At 39.3% G+C, this 20,218-nt stretch overlaps 1 protein-coding gene across 3 annotated transcripts; it reads right to left on the bottom strand.

The window, feature by feature from the left end:
• Window positions 1-71: 71 nt before the first annotated feature.
• Window positions 72-19,471, bottom strand: LOC133638474 (syntaxin-2-like). Of its 3 annotated transcripts, XM_062031124.1 has the most exons (9): window positions 19,040-19,471; window positions 18,197-18,308; window positions 18,035-18,134; window positions 10,403-10,477; window positions 10,002-10,075; window positions 9,765-9,873; window positions 2,476-2,561; window positions 2,218-2,355; window positions 72-1,147 (listed from the first exon to the last, which is right to left on the bottom strand). In XM_062031124.1, exons 2-9 carry the CDS (start codon window positions 18,245-18,247, stop codon window positions 920-922), a joined length of 861 nt encoding a protein of 286 aa, XP_061887108.1. In that variant the 5' UTR covers window positions 18,248-18,308; window positions 19,040-19,471; the 3' UTR covers window positions 72-919. The 3 variants fall into 3 exon arrangements, with proteins under 3 accessions (XP_061887108.1, XP_061887107.1, XP_061887109.1); XM_062031123.1 differs by lacking the exon at window positions 19,040-19,471 and having other exon boundaries at window positions 18,197-19,012; XM_062031125.1 differs by lacking the exon at window positions 19,040-19,471 and having other exon boundaries at window positions 73-1,147; window positions 2,476-2,549; window positions 18,197-19,012.
• Window positions 19,472-20,218: the final 747 nt, after the last annotated feature.

Genomic DNA, 20,218 nt, shown 5'->3' on the forward strand with positions numbered 1-20,218 from the left:
ACTGCTTATATTCAAGTAGGAAAAGTACTACATCCAGAAGTCCATGTATGTTTCATACAAATGACAATTTTCCAATTACAATGAAGCGTCACCAGTAAATAGTTTTAGAGCAATTTCACACTGGCCAGGAGAAATTCTCATGATGAAAAGAAAAAAATCTTACAATTTTGTTTTAACTGGTGACACAGGAAAATAAAACTGAAAGTTGGATTTGATGGTCAGTGTTAGTTTATTGGGAGAAGTGAACCACATATTGCAATAAAATGACAGCAGGGAACCATCTGGTGAACACACCAGTCACCAGTGTGTGTAGTGGCTTTGCATTGCACCACCACCTACTGGTCAGTAAGTGGTAAAACAAGACATTATTTCGTCCAAGAATGTAATGTTTCATTGTGTGTAATTGTAAAAACAAACAAAAAAACTACTTTGAGCCAAAAAATAAAAAAATAAATAAAAGTTTTTAGGTGGAAATTGTTTAGATTCTTGCATTTATCTAAATATGCACTCCAAGTTTTTATATGTATTTGTTTCATTAATTGTTTTAGACTGCCATATTTTTAAACAGAGCTTTCAAGTTCCTTCACCATACTTGATCCTGGTCACACTTGCTTGAGTCCTTATGTAATCCTTTCATCCATCCATTTTCAGCCGCTTGTCCTTCTCTTGGGTGCGGGGGTGGCTGGAGCCTATCCCAGCTGCATTCGGGGCAGAAGGCGGGGTATACCCTGAACAAGTTTCCACCGCGTCGCAGGGCCAATACAGATAGACAACATTCACACACCAGGGCCAATTTAGTGTTGCCATCAACCTATCCCCAGGTGCATGTCTTTGGAGGTGGAAGGAACCTTATCAAATCCATTTTTGAAATGTAAGTTAAACACCAGAAGCTTGGCCATATGCTTAGTGCAGTCAAAGTTCAGAGAGCATCAGTGTTTCTGTCCTTATTGTCCAGGTGTGATGTTGATGGACCTGTGGTTGCTTTGGCAGATGTTTTTCTCCTAAAGGACTTCAAGAAGCTAGGCAGAGACACTATCTTGGTTGGATTCTTCTTGTAAATCACTGCTTTGTGGGCCTGTGCTTTGGACACTTCCACATAGTCTGCAGCGTGAGCCACGTTCTTTTCTATGCTGTTCACCAGATCCCCCTGGTGGAAAAAAGTAAAATATCAGGCTGGACTTTCAATAAAAGTAATGCTGTGTAATATGAAATCAGTAGATCCTCACCTGTTTCCGGTATGGCATTTGCTCTGCCATGCATTTGCTCATTCTTTTCTTTGCTTTAAATGGTAAATTATTACTTTTTTAATGGTAAGTTAAATAGAAAGTGGTTTGATGGCGCTATCTGCAGGAGAAATATGAGTGTTGTAGCTGTATATGAAGGAGATAGTGCTGTCTCAAGTCAATTCACTAAATTTTTTAGCAGGAAAATACTTAGACAAGACGTGATGTAGTGCATATGCATGTTTTTTTATACTAAATATATGTTTAAAAAATTTCTGTGTAAAACTACATTTTATTTTTGTCTTTTTAAATGTGCGTAGAAAATGGATGGATGAATGGATGGATAAATGTGCGTGCTTTGGTCAGTTTTTTTTTGTATTTTCTTTGGAGTGTTACTCCCGTGAATAGCAAAGTTCTACTGTACCTCTGCATGAGGTGTCCCAAAATAACTTGTTCACTTCTGATACGATATCTGAACAAAATATACATTTATTATTTTGTAGTGTGTAAATAATAGAACATACTTGATCCATTGAAATTACTCAGACAACAATGGTAAGAAAACACTGACCTATTTATTATTGTCTGGAATGAATGTGGTGCAGGACTGCTTGCATCTGAGATTTTGATTGCAAGATAGATACCAATCTGATACCAATATTGGTTCGGGACACCCACACTTCTGCCTATACACTTCAGCTCTTGACGTACTTAGTTCCTGAGCATGCAAATGTTAAGTGTAGTGCTTTCCCAAATTGACTACAGTGCATCATTCTCTAGGCACAATTAATTGATTCAGAATGCAAGCATTCTTTCGTTCACAAATCAAATTAAGGTGCAGTAGCACACTTTTCACCCCTTGATACTGCAAATACAAAACCAACTGGGGACATATGAGCCATACTTCTCTGTGTGAATGCACTGATGTACTTAAACTACTAAGTGTATGTACGGAACTGTGCGGATTGTGACAATCAATCGGAATCCTTCTCACCTGAATCTCCAGCAGCAGGGCCGTGTCAGACAAGATCTCGTGCAGCTCTCTGATGCTTGCCTCCAGGCGCACAATGTCCTCATGACGAGACTCTATCTCGCTCAGAGCCTCGCTCGACATACAAGCTTGCAAGCTGATCTGTGGGAAAGAGAGGCATCATTGTGCAACTTTTAGATGGTAGCAAACCAAGCCAATAAAAGTCAGGTAGAATTTCTGAAAAGTTCTTAGCTAGGTTAGGTGGAGAACCGTACAACTCACATCTGATATGAAAACGGTCACATTGTCACAGTTGAGCATCTCCTCCATCTCTTCATCTGTGGTCACCTTGTCCACTGAAAATGAGACTAAACATTCAATAACTAGATGTCTTACATAGGTAGTAATATTTGCTCTGTCACAGGAAACGTGTGTTGCACACACATATTGAGCAGCAACATTTTTTGTGTTTGTACAGTGGAGCTGAATGTTGAATGTAGTACATATCAGTCGTTGTCAAAGTAAAGGCAGAGCTTCACAGTAAACAGTAGTTAACGTTAAAATGTTAGAACATGACATGTGAAAGTGCATCGCCAGACTGCCATGCAAACCAAAATCCCATACCAAATTTTCACTTTTGTGTTTTATTGTTTCTTGCACTGTATACAAACATTGGGTTTACAATTAGAGGTGTAACTATTGATCGATACATCCATGGATGGATTTATATTCCTAAATTTAAAGTACAAACCCCGTTTCCATATGAGTTGGGAAATTGTGTTAGATGTAAATATAAACGGAATACAATGATTTGCAAATCCTTTTCAACCCATTTTCAATTGAATGCACTACAAAGACAAGATATTTGATGTTCAAACTCAAACTTTATTTTTTTTTTGCAAATAATAATTAACTTAGAATTTCATGGCTGCAACACGTGCCAAAGTAGTTGGGAAAGGGCATGTTCACCACTGTGTTACATGGCCTTTCCTTTTAACAACACTCAGTAAACGTTTGGGAACTGAGGAGACACATTTTTTAAGCTTCTGAGGTGGAATTCTTTCCCATTCTTACTTGATGTACAGCTTAAGTTGTTCAACAGTCCGGGGGTCTCCGTTGTGGTATTTCAGTTTTCATAATGCGCCACACATTTTCAACGGGAGACAGGTCTGGACTACAGGCAGGACAGTCTAGTACCCGCACTCTTTTACTATGAAGCCACGTTGATGTAACACGTGGCTTGGCATTGTCTTGCTGAAATAAGCAGGGGCGTCCATGGTAACGTTGCTTGGATGGCAACATATGTTGCTCCAAAACCTGTGTGTACCTTTCAGCATTAATGGCGCCTTCACAGATGTGTAAGTTACCCATGTCTTGGGCACTAATACAACCCCATACCATCACAGATGCTGGCTTTTCAACTTTGTGCCTATAACAATCCGGATGGTTCTTTTCCTCTTTGGTCCGGAGGACATGATGTCCACAGTTTCCAAAAACAATTTGAAATGTGGACTCGTCAGACCACAAAACACTTTTCCACTTTGTATCAGTCCATCTTAGATGAGCTCAGGCCCAGCGAAGCCGACGGCGTTTCTGGGTGTTGTTGATAAACGGTTTTCGCCTTGCATAGGAGAGTTTTAACTTGCACTTACAGATGTAGCAACCAACTGTAGTTACTGACAGTGGGTTTCTGAAGTGTTCCTGAGCCCATGTGGTGATATCCTTTACACACTGATGTCGCTTGTTGATGCAGTACAGCCTGAGGGATCAAAGGTCACGGGCTTAGCTGCTTACGTGCAGTGATTTCTCCAGATTCTCTGAACCCTTTGATGATATTATGGACCGTAGATGGTGAAATCCCTAAATTCCTTGCAATAGCTGGTTGAGAAAGGTTTTTCTTAAACTGTTCAACAATGTGCTCACGCATTTGTTGACAAAGTGGTGACTCTCGCCCCATCCTAGTTTGTGAATGACTGAGCATTTCATGGAATCTACTTTTATACCCAATCATGGCACCCACCTGTTCCCAATTTGCCTGTTCACCTGTGGGATGTTCCACATAAGTGTTTGATGAGCATTCCTCAACTTTATCAATATTTATTGCCACCTTTCCCAACTTCTATGTCACGTGTTGCTAGCATCAAATTCTAAAGTTAATGATTATTTGCAAAAAAAAAAAATGTTTATCAGTTTGAACATCAAATATGTTGTCTTTGTAGCATATTCAACTGAATATGGGTTGAAAATGATTTGCAAATCATTGTATTCCGTTTATATTTACATCTAACACAATTTCCCAACTCATATGGAAACGGGGTTTGTATATGTTATAGTTATTTGAATGACTCTTACCATAATATGTTACGTTAACATACCAGGCACGTTCTCAGTTGGTTATTTATGAGTCATAAAGAAGCGCTAATAAGGAGTCTGTTAAGCTAGAACTAGCCAGCGCCAGGCTGGATAATCCCTGCACACATAGCAATTCTTCTAGAATAATATACAACTCACATAATGTTTTTTCTGCGTCAGAGGTGGACATGCATTTTACTGAGGTGGCAAACAATCTAAAAATTCCTGTCATATCAATTCCTAGATATGGTCGAAATTATTTAAAGTGCACTATGCATAATAAACGTAACATTATTAATATTGCTACTACGGATACTTTCAACAAAAACTCCTCAAAACAGCCCACTACCTATAATATGGGCTTTTTAAACATAAGGTCATTGTCTTCCAAAACGTTATTAGTTAATGAAGTCATCAGAGACAACAATCTTGATGTCGTTGGTTTAGCCGAGACCTGGCTCAAACCAGACGAATTTTTTGCGCTGGGTGAGGCGTCTCCTCCTGGCTATGCGGGAACGCATATTGCCCGCCCCATTAAAAGGGGTGGGGGTGTTGCACTAATATACAACAAAAACTTTAGCCTTACCTCGGACCTAAATAATAAATATAACTCGTTTGAGGTGCTCACTATGAGGTTTGTCACACCGCTGCCTCTCCACCTGGCTGTCATCTACCGCCCCCCTGGGCCCTATTCGGACTTTATCAATGAATTTTCAGAGTTCGTTGCTGATCTAGTGACGCACGCCGACAATATAATCATAATGGGAAACTTTAACATCCATATGAATACCCCATCGGACCCTCCATGCGTGGCGCTCCAGACTATAATTGATAGCTGTGGTCTTACACAAATAATAAATGAACCCACGCATCGCAACGGTAATACGATAGATCTAGTGCTTGTCAGGGGTGTCACCACCTCTAAAGTTACGATACTCCCGTACACTAAAGTAATGTCCGATCATTACCTTATAAAATTCGAAGTTCTGACTCATTGTCAACAAACTAATAATAATAATAATAACTACTATAGCAGCCGCAACATTAATACTGCCACAACGACGACTCTTACTGACCTACTGCCTTCAGTAATGGCATCATTCCCAAATTATGTGGGCTCTATTGATAACCTCACTAACAACTTTAACGACGCCCTGCGCGACACCATTGATATTGTAGCACCGCTAAAGCTAAAAAGGGCCCCTAAAAGGCGTACCCCATGGTTTACAGAAGAAACTAAAGCCCAGAAATTATCATGTAGAAAGCTGGAACGCAAATGGCGTGCGACTAAACTTGAGGTTTTCCATCAAGCATGGAGTGATAGTTTAATAACTTATAAACGCATGCTTACCTCAGCTAAAGCTAAATATTACTCAAATCTCATCCACCTCAACAAAAATGATCCTAAATTTTTGTTTAGTACAGTAGCATCGCTAACCCAACAAGGGACTCCTCCCAGTAGCTCCACCCACTCAGCAGATGACTTTATGAATTTCTTTAATAAGAAAATTGAACTCATCAGAAAAGAGATTAAAGACAATGCATCCCAGCCACAACTGGGTTCTATTAACACAAATACGACTGTATATACGACGGACATTGCCCTCCAAAATAGTTTCTCTCTCTTTGATGAAATAACATTGGAGGAATTGTTAAAATGTGTAAATGGGACAAAACAAACAACATGTTTACTTGACCCAATTCCTGGGAAACTTATCAAGGAGCTTTTTGTTTTATTAGGTCCATCAGTGTTAAATATTATAAACCTATCACTTTCCTCTGGTACTGTTCCTCTAGCATTCAAAAAAGCGGTTATTCATCCTCTACTCAAAAGACCTAACCTCGATCCTGACCTCATGGTGAACTACCGGCCGGTGTCCCACCTACCGTTTATCTCGAAAATTCTCGAAAAAATTGTCGCACAGCAGCTAAATGAACACTTAGTGACTAACAATCTCTGTGAACCTTTTCAATCCGGTTTCAGGGCAAATCACTCTACGGAGACAGCCCTCGCAAAAATGACTAATGATCTATTGCTAACGATGGATTCTGATGCTTCTTCTATGTTGCTGCTTCTTGATCTTAGCGCCGCTTTCGATACTGTTGATCATAATATTTTATTAGAGCGTATCAAAACGCGTATTGGGATGTCAGACTTAGCCTTGTCTTGGTTTAACTCTTATCTTACTGACAGGATGCAGTGTGTCTCCCATAACAATGTGACCTCGGACTATGTTAAGGTAACGTGCGGAGTTCCCCAGGGTTCAGTTCTTGGCCCTGCACTCTTTAGTATTTACATGCTGCCGCTAGGTGACATTATACGCAAATACGGTGTTAGCTTTCACTGTTATGCTGATGACACCCAACTCTACATGCCCCTAAAGCTGACCAACACGCCGGATTGTAGTCAGCTGGAGGCGTGTCTTAATGAAATTAAACAATGGATGTCCGCTAACTTTTTGCAACTCAACGCTAAGAAAACGGAAATGCTGATTATCGGTCCTGCTCAACACCAACATCTATTTAATAATACCACCTTAACATTTGACAACCAAACAATTAAACAAGGCGACTCGGTAAAGAATCTGGGTATTATCTTCGACCCAACTCTCTCGTTTGAGTCACACATTAAGAGTGTTACTAAAACGGCCTTCTTTCATCTCCGTAATATCGCTAAAATTCGTTCCATTTTGTCCACAAGCGATGCTGAGATCATTATCCATGCGTTCGTTACATCTCGTCTCGATTACTGTAACGTATTATTTTCGGGCCTCCCTATGTCTAGCATTAAAAGATTACAGATGGTACAAAATGCGGCTGCTAGACTTTTGACAAAAACAAGAAAGTTTGATCATATTACGCCTATACTGGCTCACTTGCACTGGCTTCCTGTGCACCTAAGATGCGACTTTAAGGTTTTACTACTTACGTATAAAATACTACACGGTCAAGCTCCTGCCTATCTTGACGATTGTATTGTACCATATGTCCCGGCAAGAAATCTGCGTTCAAAGAACTCCGGCTTATTAGTGATTCCCAGAGCCCAAAAAAAGTCTGCGGGCTATAGAGCGTTTTCTATTCGGGCTCCAATACTATGGAATGCCCTCCCGGTAAAAGTTAGAGATGCTACCTCAGTAGAAGCATTTAAGTCTCATCTTAAAACTCATTTGTATACTCTAGCCTTTAAATAGACTCCCTTTTTAGACCAGTTGATCTGCCGTTTCTTTTCTTTTCTTTTCTACTCTGCTCCGGGGTGGACCGCTAGCCTGTCCATCAGATGGGGACATCTCTACGCTGCTGACCCGTCTCCACTCGGGATGGTTCCCGCTGGCCCCACCATGGACTGGACTTTCGCTGATGTGTTGGACTTTCACAATATTATGTCAGACCCACTCGACACCGAGGATGTCGTTGTGGCTTGTACAGCCCTTTGAGACACTAGTGATTTAGGGCTATATAAATAAACATTGATTGATTGATTGAAAATGACTTTCAAATGTCTATTATTGGTGTTGGGTTTTATCAAATACATTTCCCCAAAAAATGCGACTTATACTCCAGTGCGACTTATATATGTTTTTTTCCTTCTTTATTATGCATTTTCGGCCGGTGCGACTTATACTCCGGAGCGACTTATACTCCGAAAAATACGGTAAATGGGAAAGCTGATTTGAGATGTAAGTGTTCTAATTTACGAGGTTGGTCCTACAGTAGCATCAATTGACCTCATAAATACCACCGCAATATTTTTAATTGTATTATTGTTACACTAGTATGATAATTAACGATGCAAAATTGCTACTTCAAAAATTGCCTATACAATGAATAAAAGGTATTAACAATGGTAACTCCGTATGTGCTGATCAATCGGCCACCGATCAGTATTGGACGATTTTCTTGAAAAGGTATTTGATTGGTATTGCCAATTATCCATCCATCCATCCACTTTCTACTACTTGTCCCTTTCGGTGTCGCGGGGGATGCTGGAGCCTATCACAGCTGCATTCGGGCGGGACGCGGGGTACACCCTGGACAAGTCGCCACCTCATCGCCGATCACAAAATCTGGCTAATATTGTACTTATTTTTAGTCCCCTCGGCAGACAAGCTAGCAGCAAAGTGTCTCTCCTTACACAGTATGGAGCTGATTCCTTATAAGTTAATATTAATCACCTCTATTATGGCAAATAAACAGCGTTTCTTAATATCCTAAGTATCATTATCATGTATCATTCACTGGAGGACAAGGACAAACATGTTACACATCGAGAGCAAGCAGGAGCAGGCATGCTAATAGCTAAGCTAACCCCAAAGCTAGCTTGAAACATCAATTAAATAGGTGCTTTATAACGTTTTAGAAGTGTAGCTGGAACCAAATTACAGCATAAAGTAAGCAGCTATTAACAGGAAATGAACATGTAGATTAATAAGAGTCTAGAGAAAGGATAATATAACAACTACTGTTGGTGTGTCAGCAGTGTCGCAGTCAGTACACGACACATAAGAGGTCGGATCAATCCATAAGTTGGTGGCGTTGAGACCAAGGGTAGTATCAGTATATTGTTGATACTAGAGTGATTGGATCGATATCGATCAATATTTTTGTTGTTGTTTTTGTTCAAATTCAAGGACTAATTCCCTTAACACAGGAGGAGTGGGGGAAAAATATTTAGTTTTTGATTTTGATTAGTTATTGTGTACTATTGACATTGTTTTGATCAAATTGTAATAACAGGGAATAAGGAACCAGTTTAAATATTGTGTTGATTTTGTTGCACTGGCAATATCAGTCACCATAAATAACTGTAAATGTATCAATTTAATACAGGTGATCGGTATTGATATCGGCCGACCTCCCTCATGGGTCATCGGTATCAAAATCGGCAGCATAAATCCCTGAATGGAAGATCCCTAATGTACACAGTTTGACCTAAGAAAATATTATTTTCATTTCATAATTTCTAATGGAAACAACTTCTGCAAAAAGCAAACACATTTAGGGTAATCAAGTGACCGCAGACGTTCCTCTGTGAATGTGATTATGTTGTTAATAAAATGATCAAATCCGTACTATTTAAATCAAACATTTAGCCATTAAAAAGCAAATTGGAACAAAGCAAAGGCTAAATATAACCCGAGATTTCTAATTTATAAAAGGGCCATTGATTAACGTGAAGCTATTTAAATAAACAGCACATAAGGAAATGTTCCTAAACTCACCAATCTGCAGTTGCCTCTGAATATGGGCTTTGCATTTCTCTCGGAAAGCCACCTGTGTCTTATGGTGACTTGTCATGACATCAGCAAAACAGCGAGTCAGGTGTTCGTGCTAATGGAAGGACAACAGCAAGACAGAGAGAAGTCGTTGAGCCAGAGGGGATCATTAAAACATTGTTTGTCGTGACTTTGTCAGGCGTGCACCTGGCTCAGTGCAATACATAAATAGGGCCACCAGACCTGATTCTTCTTAATGCGCTGCATCACAGAGGCACCATCGCCACTGCCATCTACCGGGACACCACCCTGCGATGCTGCAGAGACAGACATGCAAAATGTACCATCAATGCTATATTAATAATAGAAATGAACTATAGATGATTGAGATAAGATTATTCTGGGAGGACTGTTTAATGGCTGTCTTTCTCTACTGTCTGTTTGCTTAACAAATATTTGGTCATTAAATAGTCAGGCTCTGAATGAGGAAGAGCAATGCACTTTGTTATGGTGTTTAACAAAGATGGTACACTGCCACGCACCTTTAGTGGATGAACTCTAACTTTGTTGCATAAAAAAATTATCAGATGTTTTTACAATTGTGTTACACAGCAGCACATGTACTGTAAGTTATTCCAACCCACTCTTTAACTTGGCTCGGAATAAGATGGCAGCCGTCTTGATCTCGTTGTTCAGCAGTTCCAGCTCCTCTTTGCGTTCTTAAAGGAGGTACACAACAATAATGACAGCAGCACAGAAAAAAAGACAACTGAGATTTAAAATGCATCTATTTTCTATAGCTTTTCGCTTGCCCTTGTGGATCATAATTTAACACATTCACAGCTTTGGTGCATTTAGAGTATTACCTAACATCCATGGTTTTGGTATGTGAGAGAAAGTCAAAGTACCTGGATAATAAGTACCATGAAAGCACAAAGAAAAAGGAAACTCCAAAAAGTCCAATAAATATTTGCATACTTATCACATTTTAAACTACCGGTACATAGATCACAGTTTTGGCTATTACGATTAAAAGAGGGTGATCGTTGGCAATATTAACATTTAAAAAGCAGGCCTGCTGCATATTGAATCAAGCATTATCACAGCCGCGGAGGCAGAAGATCAACAACAGATCATCTTGACGCCCATGCCACAGGCCATTGTGTATGCACACACGGCTCCGTAAACACACCGACTGTTATCAAAGGTGTGGCTGCCTGCACAACACATTAAAGATTAAAGATACCAATGATTGTCACACACACACTAGATGTGGTGAAATTTGTCCTCTGCATTTGACCCATCCCCTTGGGGAGCAGTGGGCAGCAGCGGCGCCGCGCCCGGGAATCATTTTGGTGACTTAACCCCCAACTCCAACCCGTGTTGCTGAGTGCCAAGCAGGGAGGTTATGGGTCCCATTTTTATAGTCCATGGTTTTGCTTGTCTCATTGGAGTTGAACTACCAGGACTAACAGTTGGCCAGCGTGCTAACTGGAGTCTAGAAACACTTTTCCGTCGAGTGCCAACATTAAAGGCCTACTGAAATGATTTTTTTTTATTTAAACGGGGATAGCAGATCCATTCTATGTGTCATACTTGATCATTTCGCGATATTGCCATATTTTTGCTGAAAGGATTTAGTATAGAACAACAACGATAAAGTTCGCAACTTTTGGTCGCTGATAAAAAAAAGCCTTGCCTATACCGGAAGTAGCGTGACGTCACAGGAGGTAGGATTCCTCACAATTCCCCGTTGTTTACAATGGAGCGAGAGAGATTCGGACCGAAAAAGCGACGATTACCCCATTAATTTGAACGAGGATGAAAGATTTGTGGATGAGGAACGTTAGAGTGAAGAACTAGAGAGGCAGTGCAGGGTGTATCTTTTTTCGCTCTGACTGTAACTTAGGTACAAGGTCTCATTGGATTCCACACAATCTCCTTTTTCTATTGTGGATCACGGATTTGTATTTTAAACCACCTCGGATACTATATCCTCTTGAAAATGAGAGTCGAGAACGCGAAATGGACATTCACAGTGACTTTTATCTCCACGACAATACATCAGCGAAGCTCTTTAGCTACTGAGCTAACGTGATAGCATCTGGCTCAAATGCAGATAGAAACAAAATAAATAAATCCCTGACTGGAAGGATAGACAGAAGATCAACAATACTATTAAACCATGGACATGTAACTACACGGTTAATAATTCTCAGCCTGGCAAAGCTTAACAATGCTGTTGCTAACGACGCTGAAGCTAACTTAGCAACTTAGCAACCGGACCTCACAGAGCTATGATAAAAACATTAGCGCTTCACCTACGCCAGCCAGCCCTCATTTGCTCATCAACACCCGTGCTCACCTGCGTTCCAGCGATCGACGGCTAGCATCGGCTAGTGCGTCTGCTATCCAAGTAAGTACTCCTTGTTGTGTTGCTACAGCCAGCCGCTAATACACCGATCCCACCTACAACTTTCTTCTTTGCAATCTCCATTGTTCATTAAACTAATTGCAAAAGATTCACCAACACAGATGTCCAGAATACTGTGGAATTGTTCGATGAAAACAGAGCAGTTTGTATTGTGACACATTGGTAGGGTTGAGTATCGAGTATCGATTGGAACCGGGACTAACTTTCTGATTCTCCCGGAATCGTTCAAAAGTTTAAATTTCGATTCCTATTTTCGATGCGGTCACGCCAATTTAGTCCGCCGACCGGAAAAAAATATGTCCGCCGAAACGGAAGAAGAAGCCGCTGAACACCAACGAAGAAGCGCCCACCGCCGGAAGTGTTAGCATAGCCGAGCGAGTCAGTCAAGCTCAAGCATGGATAGCGGGCGTCGGCGGTCGAAAGTGTGGCTTTACTTTACAAAAAAAATTGAAATAACCGCGAAATAACAGAGCTCCATGTCCATCAAGAAACGAATGGACATGGACGTTCCACCGATACTTATGTCTGACGACCCTGCTGCATGGTGGTGGTCCGGTGGAACCAACAAAAGACTTATCCTTTGCTGTCATATCTTGCTTTCTCCTATTTATGCGTTCAAGCTTCTTCCACACCCAGCGAACGTCTATTTTCCACAGCAGGAGACACTATCTGGCCAGAATGCTCACGCATCCTGCCTGAGAAGGTGGATATGGTCATTTTCCTAAACAAGAACTGTCTCTGATTTTATACTGTACCTGCTGCTAATCTGGACTGGGTTTTGCAAGTTGTTTCTTATTGTTTATTTGCTTTTCTGCACCAGGTTAGCCCATCAGTGGGAGCATGGTAACATGTTTAAGTACCTGCAGCATCATACACTTGTGTGTAAATGTGTTTTCATGAGGTTTACTGCAGCATCATACACACTTATGTGTCAAGGTGTTTTCATGAGGTTTTCAAAAATAAAGCTCTCTTGAGGAAAGTGTACCCCTGGGAAATTGTATTCATAATTTATAATATTTATATTCAAGTTCATAGATTTGATATTTATATTCTAGTTGAAAACAGCCCTGTGAGGAATTTATAGTAAAGTTCATAAAAAGTTAATAGAATTAAAATTGATGGAGAATGTCAGACTATTTCATTCAGAAAGACTGTAGGTTAGCTAGCTCATTTAAAATATCCTAAACTTTTTTTTTACCCTGCCTCTTAAAAGAACCTGAATCGAGAATCGCCAGGAATCGGAATCGGAATCGTTCGAATTCAAACGATACCCAACCCTACACATTGGGTACGAATACTTCCGTTGCCGTCGTGACGTCACGCGCATACGCAGACGTTTCCAACCGGAAGTTTAGCGGGAAATTTAAAATTACACTTTATAAGTTAACCCGGCCGTATTGGCATGTGTTGCAATGTTAAGATTTCATCATTGATATATAAACTATCAGACTGCGTGGTCGGTAGTAGTGGGTTTCAGTAGGCCTTTAACGTGACATGCTCCCTATCTGAATTAATCTGCACGTGTATGATTCCAGGGAATGTACACATGTAACTGCGCATTGATGGGTAATCGTTACACTAAATAAACACAAGTTTTGTATTTTGTTTTAAAATATACATGTTGATATATACGATCCAATGTTTGATGAGGACAAGCGTCCAATTGACACGTGGGCCAACTGTGGAACGTGGCGTTTTTTTAAGGCCCTGTAAAAAAACGTCAAAAATAATTAAATATACTGTAGCAGTGGATTGTATCCGTATGTTGCATTTTCTACACATTAAACTATTCTTTATAGATGATGTTGGTATTTATTGTATTAAAGTAACATAACATATGTAGTAACCCGGAAGAGCCGAGGAGTGACAGGAAGTGTACACAGCCTGGTGTGTTACGAGAAAGAGAAATCCAAGATGTCTTCTTTATTCTATTTTACCATTAGCCTATAAGGGAAACATGGTGAAAATATTTGTTTACGACAGTAATGTGTTTTTTTTATCGCACATATATATTTACAAGAGTTGTATATGTAACTGTTCACAGTGTTTACTGAGTCCCACTGTCCCTCCGCGTGTAGTGAAGCAAGATCAATAAGTGCATGTGTAGTACAAGACGTTTGGACTCTCAGAATATTTACAATATGTAAGTGTGGACATTGGAGTAGTCATCAACAAGCATACACATTACATACGCACACAATTGTTTATAGGTGTGAATGCCTGTGTGCCTTCATGTGATCTATGCTGAACAGCCAGACCGTCTAACACCAAATGCACACCAAGGCTGCAGCTTTTGAATATTTTAATAATCAAGTAATGCATCGATTGATCGAAAAAAAACAAAAAAAAAACTATAAGGACTCATTTTAGGGGAAATTGAGGAAATAAAGAAAGCTTTTTTCTGTTTGCCATAACTTTCATTATTTTTTTCTCACAAATGCACGTCATCAACATTTTAAAATGTGAACATTAACGATAACAAAAAAATACAAATCAGCTGTACGTTGCTATACAGAGCAGAACACTTTTTATTAGTTACACCTAATAATTGAATAGTTGAAGCAACAAAATACAAATCTAAACTTTTTTCTAATCGATTAATCTAATCCATTGTTCCTCGTTAACTCAAAATAATTGTGATTTATCGCATATATATTTTTTCATCATTAATAAGTTTACCTACACAAATTAAGTTATTAATACCATGACAAATGTTCAACATTATGCTTTTTTAAACATTACAGGTCAACGCAAAATGGACATAAACACACTTAATGACAACAAAAAATGACTTGTAGGTGTTGTCTTGGCTAAATTAGTATTTTGTAGAATTAGTTTGTATTCCTGCTGTAGGAGCACTTGCATTCAGAGGAGCTACACAATGTTTAGAATCTAATGTCACGCATTCATAACGCAAAACGCGGATTGTTACAATCATGGTTTGCTTGGACCCTGTATCGATCCGTTGTGGTAAAGAAGGAGCTGTGCCGGAAGGCAAAGCTCTCAATTTACTGGTCGATTTATGTTCCCATCCTCACCTATGGTCATGAGCTTTGGGTTATAACCGAAAGGACAAGATCACGGGTACAAGCGGCGGAAATGAGCTTCCTCCGTCGGGTGGTGAGGCTCTCCCTTAAGAGATAGGGTGAGAAGCTCTGTCATTCAGGAGGAGCTCAAAGTAAAGCTGCTGCTCCAGGAGCCAGATTAAGTAGTTTGGGCATCTGGTCAGGATGCCCCCTGGACACCTCATAGGGGAGGTGTTTAAGGTGGCTGGGGAGAGGGAAGTCTGGGCTTCTCTGCGTAGGCTGCTGCCCCCGCGACCCGACCTCGGATAAGCGCAAGAAGATGGATGGACGGTTTGATTGTCAAAGTTGTTTGGTAATGTAAAATGTGATATTTTTACCTGAATAAATGCTTCTGATATTCTGTACATTACATGTTGCACAAGTTAATGCTATTTGTTATGCTGCATGACAATGTCTTAACCTTCTTTATTTAATAAATAAATTGTAATATTCAGCTTGCTAAAAACATTCTATAATGGAGGATTATCAACCAGAGCATGTTACGAAAGAATATACACTTTATTTCAATCTGCGACAAAATTTCACCCTCTATTTTACTATAATTTATTTAAGTACAAATATACACAGATTACATTATAAAACATCTGTGACCATCAAAGCATGATTGTAATGTAAGACATTTTTCATTTTGTTACTGAAGTTAGAACAAATGTAAAGCGTAGCGCTTTCATTGTGAAGCCACAAGTGTGTGATTGGTTTGAGAAGGTGTTTTGATAAGTCTTGACGTTGTGACAAGAACAAACACTATTAAAGACTTCATGCCTGTCTTTCCTTCCTGCAGAGAATGTATCCCCATGTTACTATAGCAGATAGTGTAACAAGCTACACTGTGTTATTAATGCACTCAACTGTATTATTAAAGACTTCATGCCTCTGTCTTTCCTTTCTGCAGATAATTTACCCCCATGTTACTATACCAGATAGTGTAACAAGCTACATTATGTGTTATTAATGCACTCAACTGTAATCTAAACACAAAGGTGAAGCTCCTCCTCTCTGCAAGCTAGATAGGGCACCAGCACGCTTTTGCTCGAGTAATGTCGTCTAACGGCGATCAAAGATAAAATAGTCTGGTCTTCTCGGGAGAACGACCTGCCATGGCTTTGGACAGGGGATTTCTATAATGTACATTTTTCTTTGTACAATTCTGCTCGTGATTTTGTAGCTTGTGACTCAACAGTAAGTGAACGCCATTCCGTTTTTCCCACGCTACGGAATGGACTAAGGGTTACAAAGGAGTTAGGACGCATGCGCGTAAAAAATTAGTGCCGTTAAAGGAACTTAAATTTACTGCGCTATTATTGCGTCAACTTTGACGGCCCTAAAAAAACATATCAATCGTTGTCTTTCCAACGCAGGACAAAACACCACACAATTGTTTTTCTACTGGTCAGTTTCCAGTCTTCTCCTTAAAGGGGAATTGCTCTTGTTTGGTTATATTGCCGATCATTCACAGGCTATATGTAAGACAAGATCACATACGTTTTTCTTTTTTATATGCATTCTAAATATTTCATGAATGCGATCAAAAGTCTGCTTACAACGGAGCTTATGGGAGCCGTTCTATCCTACCTATGAAGCCCATAAAGGAACATCCAGGTTTTATATACATGATGTAAGTGTATATGTAATGTAGTAACAGTCACGTTCATAATATTTCATATTAACGTATTTGGATGATTATAAGCATATGCATCTCAACGTTCGCTTTGTTTTCAACATCTCTGATTATTACTCACTGTAGACTTCATGGGAGCTAACAACATAATAAAACATGACTTACTCTGCAACATCTGCTGTCATTAGGATGCCAACTGAAATAATTTTCGCAACGAAAAGGGGGGTGGAACCAAGCGTTTTTTTTTATGTCGTTCTCACCATTTCCGTCTGTCAAAGTGTATCAACATGTCGGATTACATCTTTGTCCTTCTACAATCCAGGTGAGAGGCATGATTTATGATCTACAATAAACTTCCACGAGCAGGGAAGTGAGGAAACAGCAGACCACTCGACGTAAACATAGGCACATATGCTAGTGATCACGTCGCTGCTATAAATAGTTTGTCTGCGTTAGCGCTTATAATAACAATATCACTAATACTTGGTTAACATTCAAGTTACGAAGTGTAAATGGAGCAATATTTTTGGATGTTTTTCCATTGTGTTTTATTGGCGTAATAGACAATCTCCCATTGGCTCCGCTGCAAGCGGACTTTTATTTACGAGTTAGAATGCATTAAAAAAAAACATCTGTCGTCATGTCTTTCATAATGATTGTGAACAATAGGCAATATAAAAAAAAAGTGCAGTTCCCTTTTAAATAGAAACTTCCGGTTCGGAAATATGAAAAACATTGTTTTTTGTTTAATTTTTCAGTATCTGCTAACGTATCTTTTTTTTTGTTATATGGAAAATAAAATGATAATCCCACCGTTTTTTTCCTGCTCTTCGACACTGAAAAAGAATAACAGTTTTTTTCAATTGTATTTTTTGTATTTCAAAATGAAATTCAAATAAACCAATCGTTTTTTTTATATTCCTATTTCATTTATGAAAATAAAATTCAACAACAAAAACATGCACTGACCTGATTTGTAGTCTTGAAAGTGTTTTGTTAAATTCTGTATTGTAGTGCTTATATCGCCAGCAGAAACTAGCAAGGGTGTGACAGGCTTTATTTATGTTGTGTGTTGACAAAACACAAACAAGGTGTCTAGTTAGCGTTGTAAAAAGTAACTTTAGCGTATATTTCTTACCCTTGTCAGGTTTTGATAAGGCAAGGATGGCACTTTGTCTTTTCTCTACTTCCGCCACTTGACAGGACATCTTTTGTAAGAGGCTTCTCAACTCTCCTACCTGCACAGACAGACAGTTGAAAGTGGGAAACGACAAACGCATGTACATCTGCAAACACTTACCGTTTTGAAAAACTCCTCCATGATGTAAGTCCCTCTGGTTGCATCTGCCATGTCATTAAATCACGATTGCATTGTTGCTGAAAGTAGCAAATTAGCCGCCCGAAAATGCCACCTGTTCGATACAACAGGGAAGCCAAATGCCAGCTTATCTCAATCTTGTTGCTATTATTCCTCCGCTTCTGTTATTTTCAAAGCAGCGGACTAAATATGTTCTTTGTGAAGTTACTTGTAAACCAGATGGTCACATAAACACACAAAATTAGTGTGGACGCACTGGACGACGACCCTTGTTGTTGTAGGCTAACTTAGCTAAAATTGCACAGTGCACACCTGCACAGAATGAGCGCGTTCGACAAACAAACAAGAACATTGACCTCCGTCAAACTGACGGACTACTCACAAGGTTTAAAGGAGCAAATTATGTAGTACGACATATCCAAAACACTACCTCCATGTAGGATGATACTCGAAACCGGTTTTCTCGGTTGTTCGATAAGAAAAGAACCGAGTCCTCGGACTCGAATCCCTTTTTGAGAACTGGTACCCGTTATCGACACCACTATAGTGAAGAAAAAGAGTTGGTTCTTTATTCGAATCCCTGGGAACGAATCCCGTCCCGACCAGAAATGCTCCGTGTGACATCACAAGAAATGGCGTCATGTAGCTCAGTCATTAGGCGCAGATAGCGAAAGCAGGGGAAAAAGCGCTCCAAGGTGTAATAAAGTTCAAAACAAAAGGTATAATCCAATGAATAACTTTACTGAGAGATTTGAGCAGGGTACAAACACATGACCAACACTTTTACCACCAACTAGAAACATAGCAACCAGGCTAGCAACGTACCTCCTTTACGGCAGCTGTCACAACGTTCTTAAAGCAACCGCAGCACATACATATATGACATCTCCCTTTTTTAACTTTCGTTTTTCTTTCCTTGTAAACAAAACCAAATCACACTGTATATGTGTTGTCTGTCTAATTATAAATAATGCAGACGAGGCGTGTTGGCTGAGTTCTTGACGTTTACTTTCACAGCGTGCTCATTCTTAGCTGCTGGGTGACGATATGCAACAACACTTTTCGGGGCTACCGCGCATGCTCGTCACTCCCGTTGCATGCTGGGTAGTGTAGTTGTTATATTCCCTAGCTCATAACATCTTTCCCCATATAAGGAAATAATGTTAACTCAAAGTGTATTTCTTTTTTTAGCTTTAACTTTTCATTTTTTTTAGCAATGTAACCACATTTGCAAAGAACTTTTCTCTTCATAGAATTTTCTTTCAATAAAGAAATAAAGTGCAAAAATCTCAAAGCATCATAACAAACAGTTATGTCAAATAGCAGCAGAATTGCACTTTTTGGAAAGCTGTATTATTTTCAGTTTTGTGCCCAAGGGACTGATTTTATTTAACACTATATTATTATTTATACACCTATAGTGATCACAGAGACAGCTTGTTTTTGTGTTACTGTATATATTTGTTTTTCTGAAAAAATCCCACTTAATATACTTTGGGTAACAACAGTCAATATTTATTTTTTTTATTTTATTTTTTTAGGGGGGTAACAGTCAATATTTATTTATTTATTTATTAGAATTGCCTTCCCAAAGTCCTTACTTAAACGTGTCGACAATGCTGAAGAAACAAGTCCATGTCAGAAAACCAACAAATTTAACTGAACTGCACCAATTTTGTCAAGAGGAGTGGTCAAAAATTAAACCAGAAGCTTGTGGATGGCTACCAAAAGTGCCTTATTGCAGTGAAACTTGCCAAGGGACATGTAACCAAATATTAACATTGCTGTAGTGTATGTATACTTTTGACCAAGCAGATTTGGTCACATTTTCGGTAGACCAATAATAAATTCATAAAATAATCAAACTTCATGAATGTTTTTTGTGACCAACAAGTATGTGCTCCAATCACACACAGTTGTAGAAATTATTGGAAACTCAAGACAGCCATGACATTATGTTCTTTACAAGTGTATGTAAACTTTTGACCACGACTGTATATATAT

The sequence above is a fragment of the Entelurus aequoreus genome, linkage group LG21, assembly GCF_033978785.1.
Source record: "Entelurus aequoreus isolate RoL-2023_Sb linkage group LG21, RoL_Eaeq_v1.1, whole genome shotgun sequence".
In the NCBI taxonomy this organism is placed as follows: Eukaryota; Metazoa; Chordata; class Actinopteri; order Syngnathiformes; family Syngnathidae; genus Entelurus; species Entelurus aequoreus.